The sequence below is a fragment of the Microcaecilia unicolor genome, chromosome 3 (assembly GCF_901765095.1).
Source record: "Microcaecilia unicolor chromosome 3, aMicUni1.1, whole genome shotgun sequence".
NCBI lineage: Eukaryota > Metazoa > Chordata > Amphibia > Gymnophiona > Siphonopidae > Microcaecilia > Microcaecilia unicolor.
In genome coordinates, this window is record NC_044033.1 from 328,183,786 (window position 1) to 328,203,314 (window position 19,529).

The following is a 19,529-nucleotide window of genomic DNA, read 5'->3' on the forward strand; positions in this document are numbered from 1 at the left end:
ATAGAAGTCTGCACAGCACTGACTTTGCTTTCCAATTGCCAGTGTTGCCACCCAGTCTCTGCTAAGCTTCTATGAATCCACTCCTTCTAAACAGTATTCCTTTGTGTTTATCCCATGCATTTTTGAATTCTGTTACCATTTTCATCTCCACCATCTCCGATGGGAGGGCATTCCAAGTATCTACCAACATGAAAAAATACTTCCTGACATTATTCCTGGGTCTGCCCCCCCTTCAACCTCAATTCATGTCCTCTAGTTCTACTGCCTTCCCGTCTCTGGAAAAAGTTTTTTGTAGGATTAATACCTTTCAAATATATTCATTTATTTTATTTATTTATTTGTTGCATTTGTATCCCACATTTTCCCACCTATTTGCAGGCTCAATGTGGCTTACATAGTACCGTAAAGGCATTCGCCAAGATCGGTAGAGAAGCAAATACAATGTGATATTGTGGTTGAATAAGGTACATGTGTTTCGGGTACAATGGGGATTGAGGAGATGAAAGGTTATATAATATCCATTACGAGCTTTGGTTTTGCTGTGTTGCAGAGTGTAGGTATTTATGTTGGGTCGGTGGGGTATGCCTTTTTGAACAGGTTGGTTTTTAATGATTTCCTGAAATTTAGGTGGTTGTAGGTTGTTTTCACAGCTTTTGGCAATGCGTTCCATAGTTGTGTGCTTATGTAGGAGAAGTTGTATGCATAGATTGGTTTGTATTTGTCCTTTGCAGTTTTGGTAGTGGAGGTTTAGGTAAGTTCGAGATGGTCTTGTTATGTTTCTGATTGTTAGGTCTATGAGGTCTGTCATGTATTCTGGGACTTGACCATAGATAATTTTGTGGACCAGAGTGCAGATTTTGAAGGTAATATGTTCTTTGATTGGAAGCCAGTGCAGTTTTTCTCTGAGGGGTTTGGCACTTTTGAATCGCGATTTACCGAATATTAGCCTGGCTGCTGTGTGAAATTATCCATTATTATAGTGTTGCCCAATTTGCCAGCTTTCCTAATTTCTGTAAACATTTCTTATGTCCGTTCTGTCCCGGCTGACGGTAGTACAGCCCTACAAGAATGCTCCTTCCCTTCACACATGGAATTTCTATCCATAATGATATCTGCTTATTTGACTCAATTTCCTCTTAACATACATAACGCAAACCCCCTCCAATTTGATCATTTCTATTATTGCGATACAATTTGTACCCTGTTATCACAGTGCCCCATTGATTATCCTCTTTCCACCAAGTCTCTAAGATGCCTATTATATCTACCTCATTATTTTTGTGCTGTATACTCTAACTCTCCCATCTTATTTTTTAGGCTTCTAGCATTTGTATACAGGCACTTCAAATTGTGTTTTTTCCTTGGATCTACAAGGGGCTTAGAATTTGACGGGTATAATGTGCATGTGTGTCTACTATTCCAGCTGGAGACTCTAAAATTCTCTCTGTCACTTTTGATAGCTCCTTGACATTCTCAGTTCACATCTCTAATATAATCTGGGCCTGTTACAATAAGCTTCGTATGATTTGGTGTCTTTTCACCCCTTTGACCCTCCATGTTATCATCTACTTGTTGTTTTTAGGCTAGATTACTGCAATGCACTCTTGTGTGGAGTCTGAACTCAGGATCTTCGTCAGTTGCAACTCATTCAGAACTCTGCTGTATGACTGTTGACAGGTTCTTGTAAGTTTTGATTGTGTAGCACCTCTTCTTTATAGAGAACACTGGCTACCAATCTCCTATCGCATTACCTATAAGATCATCCTAACATTCAAGATACTTCACACCGAGCAGCCACCCTATCTCTCATTTGTTACTTCTTTGTACATCTTCCAGGAGCCTGAGATCTTTGACTTAACACTTGCTCACAGTTCCTACTATGAGATATATCCATTTTGAAACAATCTGCTCAAAAGATTTTTGATATGAATGGACCTCTACTCTGTAACTCGCTCCAACCTCATATCCGTTTTGAAACAATCTGCTCAAAAGATTTTTGATATGAATGGACCTCTACTCTGTAACTCGCTCCAACCTCATATCCGTTTTGAAACAATCTGCTCAAAAGATTTTTGATATGAATGGACCTCTACTCTGTAACTCGCTCCAACCTCATATCCGTTTTGAAACAATCTGCTCAAAAGATTTTTGATATGAATGGACCTCTACTCTGTAACTCGCTCCAACCTCATATCCATTTACAAACTAGTCTTGATAATTTTAAAGCTGGTCTGAAGAGGTTTCTATTTTAAAAAGTCTTTGGACTTGTGTTTTCAGACTCTTAGCCCATTTTTTTCTGGTGTGGTGGTTTGTGTGTTTACAACTGTTCATTGAGGCTGCAATATAGTGTTCCCTGTCCTGAGTTTTTTTTTTCCCCTTTCCTATCCTGTATTGTAGCTCTTTTTCCTTGTTGATTTATAATTTTTGTGATTGTAAACCGCTCAGAAGGCTTGTATTTATGGTGTTGTCAAGAAGAAACTAAATTTGGATCTTGAAAAAACTTGGCACATGGCTCATTGAATCTCTTGAATGTAATACTGTCCTACCTGGCTATAAGTAGTATGAGGAGGGGGGGGCCCTGGGCCCTCCCACCTTTGGCTTGAGACCCCTCTGCTTTAATGGTTGGTGGGAATGCTAAGCCCTGCCAGCCAGAGAGATCTTCTCCTTGAGTCTTGCTTGTTTTTGGCATCCCCGCCAACAAAGGTATGCCTCATTGTTGCAGTGGTGGGGGAGGGGAGGGTGAGAATACCTTTCCCTCTCAGTCCACCTTTGGGTCCCCTCTCTCCCCCAAAGAATGCTATGCCCCCTACTAGAATTTATTAGGAGGGATAGAGATGCCAAAAGAGAAGGGAGAGTAGTAGCTCTTATACTGTCTTTTACATTAAAACAGCTGAAATGCAGGGGATGGAGGGAGAAGTAGAAGTTGTGTGGATTGTTTGAAAGAGGAGATGGTTTTCTCATCCACACTGGTGTAGTCAACAGACCTCTGACTCAAACAGATGAACTGGACAGAGGATTGATAATATTGCAAAGGTAAAAAAAGGGGAGGTGTTGATATTGGGTGACTTCAAATCTACCAGATGTAGATTGGAGTATCCCACTTGGAAAGAAGTAGAAAGATAGTGGATTCCCTACAAAGTGTGTTGCTTAAACAGATACTGAGGGAACCAACCAGGGGAGGGGTTGTTATCAAATTTAATACTCTTGAATGCAGACAGTTTGTCTAATGTCCAGCTGAGCACCAATATACTGAAACAGAGTAGTGACTGTGCAGCAATTTTAGGCTTTAATGTGTGTGTGTGTGTGTAAGTGTATATATGTATGTGTATATATAAAAAAGTGGGACACTCATGTGCATGAACTTCTTTACTTTGCTAGGCAAAGTCCTTTCTACTACTACTACTACTTGACATTTCTAAAGCACTACCCTTCTGTCACTGGATCAGGAACCTGATTGATTTCTATAACATAGATTCACAAGAACGAGCAACAGTGTCTACCAAAATGGTAGGCATTAGCCAGTTCAAGAGGATACGATGTCAGCTTAAGGCCTTCTCAAGAGTTTTGAATAATTTCCAGATGGCTATGCATGGTGGGAGAAGGGAGTGTTCTCATTAAATGTTGGGAGGCTTGATAGGTCCTGATGGAGATCATTAATTTTGTTGGTAATATATGTGGCAAAATCATTGTTGGTTAGTTTTAACTGGAAAGGCTGGTTCTGTTGAGGAATTTGCTGTAGACTATTTACTATTTTGAATAGCTACTTGGTTGAATTTACAGCTGCTCAGTGTGTTGAGAGAAATGCATAATTTGTTCACATAACATAATTTTAAAGTTGAATGTGTAGATGGTATATGACGCTATGGAGGCTCTCCAGTTGTTATCCTGGAGTATCTGAGAGATGTTGTAGAAGATGTGGGAGTATCAGGCACTATGGCACATGTATGGTGGCACTACCCAAAAATTAGTCTATTGGAAGGATATCCAGTAGAGATTTAAATTATCGGTTGAGAGAGGTTCCTGAATCCCAGAGTCTTGGTTAGATCTGTTGGACCCCTTTTGGCAAAGGACCAAGTGGTGCTGCTTAACTGTCTCAGTGCTGCAAATTGCATGGAAGCAGCTGTCTCTACCATCTTCTTGTGGTGTGGCTGAATAAGGTCTGGAGGTCCACAACAAGAATAAGTGCTTGGCATGATGCAAAGAAAAGATAATGATTTAGGAAACATGGGAATGGGAACCCTTTAATCTATGCAAGTACTGGGAGATAATTTAGTGCAAATCTTTTTTTTATTATTATTATTGAATTATATAAGTAAGAATGGTAACAACAATGTAAATGTATACAATTCAGTCTGGCTTCCTATCTGCAATACACAAATAAGGAGCTAAACAAAATGGGTTGCTTTGGTTCTTATAGCCTCCCTCCCACCCACAATAAACCTGGAAAAGCCATTAAGCTATCAAATTCTATCCCACCCTCCCCCACAAGTCCCCTATTATATACATGGATACGCAATGTTTATTGAACAGGTAAGGAGACATACAACCCAATAACAGTCTGGTTATTCAATGCTGCAGAATACCCCCCCTCCCCCCACTCCTAATCACACACTCCCAGCTCTAGATCACAACCAGAAATTCAAACCGTTCTGATGTGCAACAGAAAACCAAAGAACAGCATGTACACATATAAGAAGTGGCCTTAAAAAGGCGATGGCGAGCTACCAATATGATATTGCACTGGGAGATAATTTAAAGGGGGGGGGGCACGAGGGTTGCAAAGAAGAAGCTAAACTTGAATATCTGGAATGATTATACTATGGGAGCATGACTACTTATCTGGCTGCTTGTTTGTGAGTTTGTTTCCATGTTCTTTTAGTTTTTTCTCTCTTTAAATGTTGTGAGAATGATCACTTGGCATATTGAATGCTACACAAGGCAGTAGAAGCTTCCAGTAAAAAAAATGTAGCGAAAAAAATTGGGTTTACAGATTTAAGGGGAAAAGGAGAGGAGGGGGTTCTTTTGGTATGCCAGATCTTTGTGGAATTCATTTTACAGAAGCTTTGTACTCTTCACTTTGGGGTTCTTCTACTACGCCAGTGGTTCCCAAACCTGGTCCTGGAGGCACCCCAGCCAGTCAGGTTTTTAAAATATCCTCAGTGCCTCCATTGCATGCAAATCTCTCTCATGAGTATTCATTGTGGATATCCTGAAAACCTGAGTGGCTGGGGTGCCTCCAGGACCCGGTTTGGGAACCACTGTTCTGAGCAGTGCTGAAAAGTGACCTGGTCTTCCAGAGTGCTAAGGTCACTTTTAGCACTGACGGTAAATGGACAAAATTCCTATTTCTGCAATAATGTTTACACGCTAATTTTCCTATTACCACATGAGCACTTAAAGACATCTACTTTGTTGGTGTTGAGGGCTCATGTGCTAATCCTGCGCTAATCAGTATGTGGTGGTGCCCATGTGCTAACCGATTAGTATAGCCACACCTACTCTCTGCCCCCAAACACGTCCACACTGCTAAAAAAAAAATTTTTTAGTGCATGGATGCAGTGTGCACGTGCAAAAGCTTGGGGTGCAAAAATCCAAAAGAGACGTACCGGATAGGAGGGGAGAAATTGATATCATCTGCTTAGGAGAGGGACTTTGGAGTGATGGTGTCTGAGGATCTCAAGGTGACAAAGCAATGTGACAAGGTGGTGGCCATGGCCAGAAGGATGCTAGGCTACATAGAGAGGGGTATAATCAATAGAACAAAGTAGGTGTTGATGCCCCTGTACAAGTCGTTGGTGAGACCCCACTTGGAGTATTGTGTTCAGTTTTGGAGGCTGTATCTTGCTAAGGATTTAAACAGACTGGACGCGGTTCAAAGAAAAGCGACAAAAATGGTATGCTTTTTGTGTAGTAAGACGTACAAGGAGAGACTTGATGACCTGAACACGTATACCCTGAAGAAAAAGAGAACCAGGGGTGATATGATACAAACGTTCAAATATTTGACAGATATTAATCCTCAAACAAAGCTTTGCCAGAAACAGGAATGTGGTAGCACTAGAGGACATGAATTGAGGTTGAAGGGAGGAAGACTCAGGAATAATGTCAGGAAGTATTTTTTTCACCAAGAGGGTGGTGGATACTTGGAATGCCTTACCGTGGCAGTAGTGGAGCTGAAAACCATACGAGAAAATGTGTGGGATAAACATGTAGGAATCCTGTTTAGATGGAATCGATCCAAAGAAGCTTAGCAGAGGCTTGGTGGCAATACTGGTAATTGGGAAGCAAAGCCAGTACGGGGCGGACTTCTAATGTCTGTGCCTTGATTGTGGCTGGATAGATTTGGATGGGCTGGAATGGAACTTATCAAGGACTTTGATGACTTCAAAAGTTTTTGTACAAGGACAGTGCCAGGCAGACTTCTACGGTCTTTGCCCTTAAAATAGTATAAATATGTTGTCACCTTGTATCACATCATACCTTATGTATCTCTTTGGGCAGATTGGATGGACCGTAAGGTCTTTATTTGCCATCATCTACTATGTTACCTCAAAATACCTCGGTGCACCCAGCAATAGTGCATTTTAACCCGCGATAAGCAAGCATTAGTGCTTACCACAGCTTAGTAAAAGGGCCCCTTTTGTTAATAAACCCTAATAAAGTAAAAGTTTTTAATTAAGTTTAGCCGCTTTTCAGTGTTTTTTTTATCTTTAACTTTTTTTTGTGTAAAAATTTAGGATTTCATAAATTGAGTTTTTAGTAAAAGAATCAAGGCTAAATATCTACAGATGTTTGTGTCCTATTGGCTTTGAGTTTAAGGGCATCCTTACTCATGTGAGTCTCTTTCCTGGATGTGATTAAGTTTTGAAACAGAAAAAAGAAGCAGTAGATCTAACAAAACAAAACTCCAAGATTTGCAAAATGTACAAAATGTTCAATTTATTCAGCACTAAAAGTATCAAACATATAAATGGCGAGTGACCGTACTCACTCGCAAATGCGCAGTAGAGACTTCCCTGTCTGTCTCGCCCCCGCGTCAATACGTGATGATGGGGGGGCGGGACAGAGAGGGAAACTGCGCAAAGGGGAGGGAACCGCCGAGGTCGCCACTGCTACCCCCCCCTCGAGGTCGCTGCCACTGGTACCCCCCCCCCCCCGGAGTCGCCGCTGCCGCCACCCCTCCACCTGGCCGTCTCTTCGCTATTCAACTTACATCTCCACAGCAGGCAGATCAGCTGAGCTGCCGTTGGCCTTCCTTCCCTGCCTATCCCCCGCCCTCGCTGACGTTACGTCACACTAGGGCGGGACACAGGCAGAGAAGGAAGGCCGAGGGAGCTCAGCTGATCTCTGCCTGCTGCGGAGATGTAAGTTGAATAGCGAAGAGACGGGCTGGGTGGAGGGGCGGCGGGGGCGGCGAACTCGGGGGGAGGGGGGCGGCGACCCACCAGCCCGTTTTAATGGGCTCAATGGCTAGTAAATATATAAATGATTAAAAGCTCAACAAGGCCATGTTTCACCCTCTCAAAGGGCTGCATCAGGGGCTTGAAACAGAACTGCCAATAAGCATAAAAATCATATTAGTATAAATGATAAAATCAAAAAATATTATAAAAAATTAAAATACAGACCATATGTAAAAACACAAATAATTGTAAACCATCCATATGTGTGCTATGCCTTAAATAAATATATCTTAAACAATGCATACCCCAGTGGTGTTGACAGAACATGTCACCTACTGGTTTTGAACTACTGAAAACAATACACAATAATATTGTGATAGTGCTATGATAGGGGCATCCTATGTTTATTCTCTCAAAGCAGCCTGTGGGATAGAGGAGATAATACACATCAAAATAAATGCACTTCTTTACATACAGTGGGGGAAATAAGTATTTGATCCCTTGCTGATTTTGTAAGTTTGCCCACTGACAAAGACATGAGCAGCCCATAATTGAAGGGTAGGTTATTGGTAACAGTGAGAGATAGCACATCACAAATTAAATCCGGAAAATCACATTGTGGAAAGTATATGAATTTATTTGCATTCTGCAGAGGGAAATAAATATTTGATCCCTCTGGCAAACAAGACCTAATACTTGGTGGCGAAACCCTTGTTGGCAAGCACAGCGGTCAGACGTCTTCTGTAGTTGATGATGAGGTTTGCACACATGTCAGGAGGAATTTTGGTCCACTCCTCTTTGCAGATCATCTCTAAATCATTAAGAGTTCTGGGCTGTCGCTTTGCAACTCGCAGCTTCAGCTCCCTCCATAAGTTTTCAATGGGATTAAGGTCTGGTGACTGGCTAGGCCACTCCATGACCCTAATGTGCTTCTTCCTGAGCCACTCCTTTGTTGCCTTGGCTGTATGTTTTGGGTCATTGTCGTGCTGGAAGACCCAGCCACGACCCATTTTTAAGGCCCTGGCGGAGGGAAGGAGGTTGTCACTCAGAATTGTACGGTACATGGCCCCATCCATTCTCCCATTGATGCGGTGAAGTAGTCCTGTGCCCTTAGCAGAGAAACACCCCCAAAACATAACATTTCCACCTCCATGCTTGACAGTGGGGACGGTGTTCTTTGGGTCATAGGCAGCATTTCTCTTCCTCCAAACACGGCGAGTTGAGTTCATGCCAAAGAGCTCAATTTTTGTCTCATCTGACCACAGCACCTTCTCCCAATCACTCTCGGCATCATCCAGGTGTTCACTGGCAAACTTCAGACGGGCCGTCACATGTGCCTTCCGGAGCAGGGGGACCTTGCGGGCACTGCAGGATTGCAATCCGTTATGTCGTAATGTGTTACCAATGGTTTTCGTGGTGACAGTGGTCCCAGCTGCCTTGAGATCATTGACAAGTTCCCCCCTTGTAGTTGTAGGCTGATTTCTAACCTTCCTCATGATCAAGGATACCCCACGAGGTGAGATTTTGCGTGGAGCCCCAGATCTTTGTCGATTGACAGTCATTTTGTACTTCTTCCATTTTCTTACTATGGCACCAACAGTTGTCTCCTTCTCGCCCAGCGTCTTACTGATGGTTTTGTAGCCCATTCCAGCCTTGTGCAGGTGTATGATCTTGTCTCTGACATCCTTAGACAGCTCCTTGCTCTTGGCCATTTTGTAGAGGTTAGAGTCTGACTGATTCACTGAGTCTGTGGACAGGTGTCTTTCATACAGGTGACCATTGCCGACAGCTGTCTGTCATGCAGGTAACGAGTTGATTTGGAGCATCTACCTGGTCTGTAGGGGCCAGATCTCTTACTGGTTGGTGGGGGATCAAATACTTATTTCCCTCTGCAGAATGCAAATAAATTCATATACTTTCCACAATGTGATTTTCCGGATTTAATTTGTGATGTGCTATCTCTCACTGTTACCAATAACCTACCCTTCAATTATGGGCTGCTCATGTCTTTGTCAGTGGGCAAACTTACAAAATCAGCAAGGGATCAAATACTTATTTCCCCCACTGTATGTCTGATAAAAGATGTGCTCTGTACAGTTAAGGCACATGTCTTCCTCAAAGTTTACAAAGTCAAATAAATCCTCATTACAACGAAGTACTAGTGTCTCAAATACTTAGTATGTTATGTTCCACTTGCTGATTGTTTTGTTTTTGTTACATTTGTACCCCGTGCTTTTCCAGTCATGGCAGGCTCAAGGCGGCTTACATGGGGCAATGGAGGGTTAAGTGACTTGCCCAGAGTCACAAGGAGCTGCCCGTGCCTGAAGTGGGAATCGAACTCAGTTCCCAGGGACCAAAGTCCACCACCCTAACCACTAGGCCACTCTGCCTTTGCGGAATCTGCCACAACCGAAGAAATTCTACCAAACATATTTCCAAAACCACATACTTTTGTCCTCAAAAAACAGCAGCAGCAATGGTGCTCAATCTAAGAGAGCACATCTACACGTTGCTTAATAAAAGATCCTCAAGGAGTTCAAGAATATTAAAAAAATTGATGTGTAATGTTCCCCTTGCTAATAGCTTATAGAAAACTTGCAAAAAGCAATACAAAGAATTCTACCAAACACATTTCCAATAGTGCTAAGGGGATAATCAAACCCACATACCTCTTTTATGAAAAGCAACAGCAGCAATAGTGGTTAGTCTGATGGAGCACATCTACAGCTGGTTTAATAAAAGGTCCTGAAGGTGTCATGAAATATTTAATTTATAATGTTCCACTTGCTAATAGCTATAGTGAATGCCCAAAAAGATCCTCAAGGAGTTAAAGCAAATGAAAAACTTAATATGTAATGTTCCAATTGCTGATAGCTATGGCAAACTCCACAAAAGCAAAAAAGCAATATAAGCAGTACCTCTCTCCTCAGAAGCAGCAGCAGTAATGGTGGTGAATCTAACAGAGCAAATCTACAGCTGGCTTTAATAAAGAATCCTCACGGAGTCAAAGGTCATGAAACCTCTTTAAAAAAAAATACTTTTAAAAGCTACATGTCAGAGATTTGACTCCTCCATGCTGCCAAAAGCCCCGAGTTAAATACAAATAACCTAACCACCTAACTAATATATATATAATAAATAAGAAAAGCAAATGGTTGAAATGCTCTGGTATAGTGATTGCAGCCTCCTGTTAAGTTCACCTTGAGAGCATCCAGTGATGGGATAACACTTCAAAAACAGAACACTTGAAGTGTTCAGATTTTAAGGTCATTTGCCTGCCATTTTTAACAGAACAGTGCTGAAGTGTTTTGAAAGGTTGTGTGTTTTGGTATTTCATGGTTTAGTGTGGTACTAAGTTTAGTCTGTCTCTGTGCTAGGAGTGAGAATGGATTCAGTGCTGAAATATAAAGCTTTTTCAGGATGGCATTCATTAAAAAAAAATACTTCTAAATGGGATATTTTACCACTTTTGTCTGGTTATACTGGACACTCTTTACTGAGTAATGGGATCATTAGTCTGCCTCCTATCAGAAGCTCACATCTCTGCATATGTGCAGGTTTTTCTCATGTATTACTACATGTTCTGTTGCTGGGACATTGTTTCTGCTTCTTAGATATAGAAGGGCAGCTCTTGATTTAACAGAATGTTTTATGTCTGTCAGGCTGTACTTAGCATATTTTGTCTATACCTGACTCTCTCTCAGATCTGATTTTGCTATACTGGTAGTGTCTGGCCATTAATTGTGGCCCATAGGTAAGGGGCCAGATGAGCCACCCACCACCCTACCTTCACCTTTGTGCTTAATTCAGCAATTTACCAAATGGGAAGAGATGGAGGGCAGGACATAACCACTCAGATTAAGTTTAAAAAAATCCTGATTTGTCCAGATATTTTTGGCAAGTACTATGTAGGAATACTTGATTCTCATCAGAAGTGTAGCTCAAGGTGCAACATTAGTATAACTTCGTTTTATTTATGAGGAAAGCTTGTTTAATCTGAGGGATGCCATTTTATTTACGTTGTGTAAAGGAGTTCTTATAGTTTGTCAACATAATGTATGTCTAAAAGTAAACAAGATACAGATTAGTTTTTAGCTGTACTAATAATACAAAATCATTATGAGGGAATACACATTTGTAAGCCACCTCTTAGTGGAGATAGGGCTTAACCCTTTATTCTTGTGCTCGCTCTTGCGATAATACCTTTCATTTGCTCCATTCTAGGTTGTTTCTTTATTATGAGAAGAAATATGATGATAAAGAGAGGCCCCCGTTCTGCAATGGCCATGATCCTACAGTTTCCATCACTTTTGTATGCCCATCGGAGAGAACCGAGGTAACGTTCGGAAAACAGAGTATTCTTGTTCATACTTAATGTCTGAAGCACCTTCTAGCATTGAGGTTGTAATATGTTTTAAGTACCTTGGCTTTACGATGCGTATATGGACCATACTATATAAAATTAATAGTGAACCTATAGCATAACAAATTGATGTCCTTGTTATAACTCTGCTTGGGATGGGGACATGTATCTACTGTACCTGAATGTAACAACCATAAGCTAAATACAGAATCATAAAAACAAAATGTGTGGAATTTATACTAATCTGTCGTGTATTCTTGAAGGTACGATCAATAGCATACTAAAGAGGACACTACAAGAAAATAAATGACCTATGCTGGAAATGTTTTAAACGCTACAGAAGACACATTTTTGCAGTATCAAATCTTCCCTGCTTCCTTACCACTACACGTGCACACAGTAAAAAAAAAAGTACACGTGGATTCTGACTTATGCTCAGTCTTATGTGGGTTGGAATATTTTATACCAAACCATATTTATTTTAAGGCATTTTAGAAATACAATTGTATTAGAAAGTGAGAGCTTGATGGTAGTGGTTGTATCTAATTAAATCGATTTATTTGGGGATATTGTAATGATTGGGATTCTGGCCCAATTCTTTTGTGATCTGCCTAGAGCAACATCTAGATTAAACAGAATGAAAGTGACCTGATTAGATATAAATGCATTATTGCTAATTATACTTTGATTTGATCTATAAGTGTTTTTTTTCTTATTTTTGTCACCTTCCAAAAGTACCTCTGCTTTTATAGGGCAATTTTTATACTGGTCACAGGGGCCTGGATATTAATTTTCAAAGGAAACCAACCCCCCTGTACCCTCCCCGACCATTCCCTTTGAAAACTGGGCAAATGTCCTACAGTAAATACTTAGTACTTGAGCACATTTGTACATGCCCTAACCTCAGCATACTCATTTTAAGCTGCAGGTGAAAGCACCTGCTTTCTTTAACGCATAAAACGTTTTAAAAATTATCCTGTTAGTTTGGAATTTGCATTTCTATGTTGTAATTTGGCTTCATCTTCCTTCAATCAGAGGACAGACCCAAAATTAACTGCCAAAACAAATTGTCGCTATGAAATTGAATGGGTGACGGAGTATGCCTGCCACAGAGACTATTTGGAAAGTAGGTCCTGCATGCTGACCAGTGCACAGCATGATGTCTCTATAGACCTCAATCCTCTTTCACAGACGACAGGTAACACATTTCTTTCTGGCTTCTATTATGTTTAAATTTAAAAACGTAATTGCAAAGTGAAATAGATAAATGTATTGCTACAGTGAAATTCACTATTAACTAATAGTTTGCAATAATATTATTCTATGTGATCTGTAACAAGGCCCATAGCATACCCACACGGAAGGATTGGAAATAATTGCATGAGGCATGTTTTTCCTGTTATTGCTACACCCCTTTTCCTGCAGGCTGGTTGACACTTGCACTGCAAGTATGCTTACATTTTGCGCATGCTTGCAGTACTGGCATCAGTTGTGGCACTTCAAGACCTGACAGCTATGCTTTAGGTGATTTGGGAGAGCTTCAGATTACCTGCAGCGTTGAGGCTTGCAGATCCCTACCAGCTATATAGAAAGGTGCATTCAGCTGCTGGGTGTGCCTAAGGCAAAAGTGGCAGGGTCCTGGCTAGCCGAAGCTCACCTTTTGGCTATGCCCTTGCTATACAATGACAACCTAGTGACTATACTTTGCAGTTTGCATCTGGTTGCTGTGTGCAAGGTCTTCTAGTGGTGGATAAGCATGACAATATCCGTTGGCATGGGACAGTGGAACACTATAATTTATCGTTCAAACTCTGACAGTGACATTTAATGGGTGCATCTGTTATGCTTGGTTTATTTTTATTATTCTTTCCAAACAAATGGTATTTTTGGATATCACTCCATAATATCCAACCCTTTCCCTTTAGGTTAGAAACAAACACAGATATACAGAGGGATGGAAAGAATTCCATAAGTCATGCTCTACATGCTTTCCCTACTTGTTTTTCCTAATACCAGAATACTGGAGTTACATAATTTTTTATTATTCTTTCCAAACAAATGGTATTCCATAGCGTCCCACAGATCAATCCAGAGACGAGTGGGTTGTGTCCCTCTACCAGCAGGTGGAGATAGAGAGAACTTCAGAGTTTACTATATATAGACACGTGCAGCCATCTTACTCTCAGTATTCTCTCTATCTCAGCAGGTGGATGGACACATCCTGTGCAGCTCTCTGGATTGAGTTTGCTCCTAGCTGTTCCCTCAGGTTTAGTTGAGCGCTTTGAAATTTGCTCCTCGCCTGTTCCCTCAGGTTTTGTTGAGCTAGGGGTTCGTGGCCAGATCGGGCCAGTAAGGGGTACACCTGGTGGTGCTAGGTTCCTCCCCTACCCCTGCGCTGCTTCCATGCTGTGGTGATAACTTGTCTCTGAGTTATGGCTTCCCTGGCACTCCTGTCTTACAAAAAAAAAAAAAAAACAACAACAACACAAAAACGGGATGCACAGCTGAATGAAGTGATAGCTCTGTGTGGATACAGCAATGGTTGGTATTTCCTCCCTTGGGCTCATTTTCTCCTTTCTGTGAGGTAAGAGTGTTTTTTTACTTCTTTTATTGTGGAGAACTGTGCGTTCGGAGCTTGGGCCTCGCGTGGTTCTGGGGGAGATTGCGAGTTTCCAGGGACCTTTCAGGTTTTAACAAGCGGGGGTGATGTTCTCCGCTAGAATTTTTAGTCCGCGGTATTGGTTTTGGCGGGCTTTTCGCCGTAGCGGACGCCATCTTGTGCAGGGCTTTTGGCCTTTGCGCTTTTCAGACGTTATCGGAGTCACAGCGGGGAAGTGCTCCGAGTGGTAGGATTTGGGTCCTGCCCGGAATTTGTTCGTCAACCGCCTGGGGAGAAGGGAGCGTGTGTGGTAAACCGCTCGCTTCTCTGTTTGTTTTTCTGACACGGAGTTCTTCAGTGTTTAGCGGGGACAGCCTGGGGGCGGCTCCTCATTTCTTTGGTGCGTTTCCCCGGGTCTCGGTTTTCGAGACTGCGGCAGCAGGAGAGAGTTATATGCTTCCTGCTATTGTCGATGAAGGTTTTTGCCTTATTTATGATTTCTTGGTTTCCTTGGGGCTGTACACGTTGCTGGCCCTTCTTGCGGGGGCCTGGGGCCCTTTTGTCTCTAATTTATGCTGAGTGGCCTCTGGGTCTTTCCAGGGGTTTATTTTTTTCATGGAGCAGGCAGACAATAAATCCGGTAGTCCAGTCTGCTGTCTAATGCAGTGTCAATACAAGTTCATGTGCCTAGCTGCTTTATTTTTTCTGTTTTCATGCTGCTGGAAGGCCTGTTCTTTTTTCACTGCAGTTCTTTCCTTTCTGCAGGTTTCCATGGTAATGGTGCCTTTAGAGGCAGTGTGTCTGTTTTCCTCAGCTTTGCTGTCTGGAGCTGTTCAGTACAGCCTCAGTAGACTTTATAATTTTACATGTGTTTCCTGGCTTTCTTCAGCACAGGCTCTGGGTGTTTGAGAATGAGTCTTAGATTCTCTAGTCCTTGGTTAATTCCCTTCTGGCTAGGTGGGCTCTTCTGTTTCAGGCGGCTGGAATTTTCCGCAAGCTGCATTCTAGGTCTCTGGTGCGTGCTAGCTTCCTTCGTCACCTTCCTTAGGGGTGGGTTGAAAGACTGCATAAGGGACCTGGTGGTCTGTGTGTCATTGTGTCTGTATTCATTGGCTAACAAGTGGCTTTGGTTTCTTCCCAGTCTGAGGTATTGGGTCTTGTCCTATTTAGAGGACTCAGGAGCTGCTCCTGTCTGCTGTAGTCTCCCTTGTTGACGGACAGGCGTTCGGTTGGCGACTTCAGGGGATGCTAGTGGTGCAGGAGAGCGGATAGGTTTGATCCATCTGGGCCTTGTTGCAGCTGAAATTGTCGGTTTCCAGTGGAAGCCGTAGGGCCTTTTTCCGGTGGAGACTTTACCGGTTTGGGGAACCCACCCTACTTTGGGGACTGCTTTTGCTTCAGCTAACGCAGTTGTCCTGGCTTTGGCTCAGGCCGTCCAGCTTGGTCTGCTTGAGGTAAGATCGTCTAAGGGAGCGCTTGCGAAGTTTCTTTCATTTTCGTTTCCGGCGTCTAATTCTGGTCTTGAGTGAGTCCTACTGTGATCGGTACCTTTGCGATTTGGAGGTCTTCTCCTGTCAGTTTGAACTGAAGGGGTCTCTCGCTGGCTGTGTGTAGGCTGCAGGCTCGGTCTATGTTCCTTGACTGTCAGTCTTTTACGGCTGCTGGGCAGTTCCTGTTCAGGAGTCGGGTCTTTGGTGCTCCTGGCATTTGCTGGTGAAGCTCCTGCTATTTGTTTCTTTTTTTTTAACAGTATTTTTCTCCTTGACATAGGGAGGTTCTGATTTGCTTGGCTTCTCTCCATTAGCTGGTTTTAATCACTTTCCTTTTAGAGGCCGGCTTCATTTTGCGTTTTGGCCTGGCAAGTTGTTTCTTCCTTTCTGCCTTGTGGCTGTGTGTTGCTTCCTTTAATTTGAGGAGGTTAGTTCAGTGTTACTTTCATATTTCTCTGGAGCTTGGGATAAACGCCAAGTCTCACCTGGCAGTGCCTTTATGGCTGTTTTCCGGATCTCCATCTGTGTTCTTTGTTCTATGTTGAGCACAGCACAGCTTCCTTGTGGCATGTTGAGCTTGGCTCTTTTCATGCAGGTTGAGCACAGCTTCGTTCCTACATGTTGAGCATAGCTTTGTTGCTGCATGTTGAGTTCACCGCCGTTGCGGCTTCTTGAGCACTGTTGCTTTGGGGCATGTTGAGCAGTTTCTCTATGTTCTTTGCGGTAAGTTGTACGCAGTTCCTTGGCCACATGTTGGGCACCGTTCTATTGATACAGGTTGGGATCGACTGTATTGTTCTCTGTTGAGCACGGCTCCATCGCGTCATATTGATTTTGGCGCCAGCATGTTCCGTTGAACACATCTCCATTTCTGTAGGTTGGGCGCGAATCCTGTGCTGGATGTTTAGCGCGACTTCATTCAGGGAAGCGGAGCGCGGCTCCATCCCTGTACACGACTTCTTTGCGGTAGGTTGATCGCAGTTCCATCGCTGCATTTGTGCGCTGTTCCATCGCTGCTTTTCAGCGCAGTTCTTTGCGGCATGTTGAATGCTGCTCTATTGCTGCAAGTTGAGCGCAGCTTTCTTCTCCTGGACACTCGCACCGTCCCTCAGGGGGCTTGGCTTCTGAATTCCTTTCTGGGCACAGGTATACAGTTTTACGTTGTATTGCGCTGCTTCGCTGTGTGTTCAGGCTTGCAGATGTTTATGTAGGTTCGGCGTGGAGAAATTCTCTCTTCTTGTTGCATACCGCCTTTCCTCAGATTTTGGATGTCCGACTTTCGCTGTTTTCGGAACTGGGTACCATGCTCTGCTCTAGCGTTGGTGGTTTCTGGTTCCACGTTCTGGGGCATATCGTGATTAGCATCTGATGTTCGTGGGCCCTCTTGGGGGTTGGGGTATGCCCGTTCTCTGTCTTGAGGGTTCGGTTAAGTTTTTCTGGGAGTCTTTACCGGTTTGGGGAACCCACCCTACTTTGGGGACTGCTTTTGTACATCCCACTCGTCTCTGGATTGATCTGTGGGACGCTATGGAAGGTAAAATTATGTCTTACCTGATAATTTTCTTTCCATTTGTCCCAACAGATCAATCCAGAGGCCTGCCCTTTATTGTGTGTGTGGTGGCTTAAGGTACATAGTCACCAGAGGGTGTTTGTTCCTGTTTTGTTCCACTAGGTTCTCTCTTTCTTAAGGGATCGATGGATACTGATGGACAACTACGAAGCATGGACTACTCTCATGTTGACAATTTGACACTTAGGTGTTTTCTCTTCCGCTGGTGCGGTGGAGGAAGAGCCTGCAAAGGTGTTCTTGAGACAGGAGTGAACTTTGATGGTGGATTGCTTGGCTTTTCACTTGCTTTGGTATCGACAATACTGAGAGTAAGATGGCTGCACATGTCTATATATAGTAAACTCTGAAGTTCTCTCTATCTCCACCTGCTGGTAGAGGGACACAACCCACTCGTCTCTGGATTGATCTGTTGGGACTAATGGAAAGAAAATTATCAGGTAAGACGTAATTTTACCGTTTTGGATATCACTCCATAATATCCAACCCTTTCCCTTTAGGTTAGAAACAAACACAGATATACAGAGGGATGGAAAGAATTCCATAAGTCATGCTCTACATGCTTTCCCTACTTGTTCTTCCTAATACCAGATTACTGGAGTTACATAATGTATAAAACTTTTGAAAGGGGATTGGTGAATGTTTTGAGTAGTAGTAATGCACTGGTACAAACTGCTGTAGAAGATATAACAGGAAGTGATGGTAAGGAATTCCATTTGTGTTTTCTTTTCTATTTCTGTGTGTAATAGTATAAATTAAGTGGCATAAATATAATGCTGTTTTGAATTGACTATTCATTAAAAATAGATGTGGACTAGTCAGATTCCTTTAGGTTCCTTATCTACCATCATTTTTTGTTACCTTGTGCCTCTTGCTCATCTGGATTGAAATATATTTTTAAATTTATAATTGTACAATTTAAGGTGCTTGCTATTGACTTTTGTAAAACTTGCTCATGGGATAATTCAATGACGGGGCTGCAAGGTGAGAGACGGTTTGATTGTCATGTTTAACTTTTGCTTCATAGGTCAGCTTGGTCTAGAAATGCCATTCCCTCCCTAAATAAGAAGTATTGTTAAACCTAAACTTTAGTTTGGCTTACAGCTGTACTTAGAATGCTTTTTAGCTGCTCCATTGTAACTCAGTTGTGTGGATTGTTACTACCGTTTAGGAATGAACCCTTATTTTACTTCAGACGAGAAAAAGGAATATTACTATTACTTGAATGTATGCAGAGACCTGCGAGTCACTGGCTGTGATGGTGAAAAGGTTTCATCTTGTCAAGTGAAACAAGAAGGCAATAAGGCGAAGGTTGCTGGCAGATCTAAGGACCAAATTCTCAGGTAGATAGAATTGCTATGGAAGTCTCTGAAATGCTATTCTCACTTTTGTTCAGATATGGAACGGTGGTGTTACTGTAGGAAAAGTCTTCTCTATTTCTTCCACTTTTGTATACTAACATGACTTTAATTATGTGCTTAAAACCTTTCAGTGTTTACTTGTGTGCCTTGTTAGCATATTTGATGTAACCTCAAAGATTTTGTATGGCTTCAGAGGAAAAAGATGTACTGCTTTCTAGAGTCTTGCTAACTCACTGTCCTCTGAATTAGTTTGGACTTCCACAGGAAGGAAATAGTCTATTCAGGCATCAAAACAAAACATTATTGATCTGCTCTCTATGATTCTGAGCAATGAATACATTGAAAGAGAAAGACTGGAACGGAGAGAAATAAGTGCAACAGCATTGAAGATCTGAAATAGAGGTCCAAAATGAGACTTCAGGTGGCTAAAAAGTAAAAGTAGGAACACAGAATTTTTAAAAAATAAATTAAAAGGGCTAGCAAGTAAACGAGAAGAGGGACAGGAAGTATTCTGTGAAGGGGGCCAGAAATATCCTGGGGATGTGGTATAAAAAAGTAGTTCTACTAAGTATATGGGTCTGCCTAAGTCTGCTTCCAGTTGAGTAGGTTAGAGGTAGTGTTAAATTAGGTTTATCTGTAGATATGGTGGTAGAAAAGACAAAACATAAGACTGTTCCTTTTGTAATAGAAAGAAATATGGTATCATACTAAATACTAGACAAGTCAAGTTCATTTAATTTAAATAT

The 19,529-nt window shown here is 42.1% G+C and overlaps 1 protein-coding gene across 1 annotated transcript in view; it reads left to right on the forward strand.

Moving 5' to 3' along the window:
- Positions 1-19,529, forward strand: part of IGF2R (insulin like growth factor 2 receptor) — a 354,906-nt gene that overhangs the window by 86,324 nt on the left and 249,053 nt on the right. Inside the window, 3 exon segments of the mRNA XM_030198395.1 lie at positions 11,628-11,739; positions 12,802-12,964; positions 18,594-18,765. Coding sequence (XP_030054255.1) covers positions 11,628-11,739; positions 12,802-12,964; positions 18,594-18,765 — 447 coding nt within the window.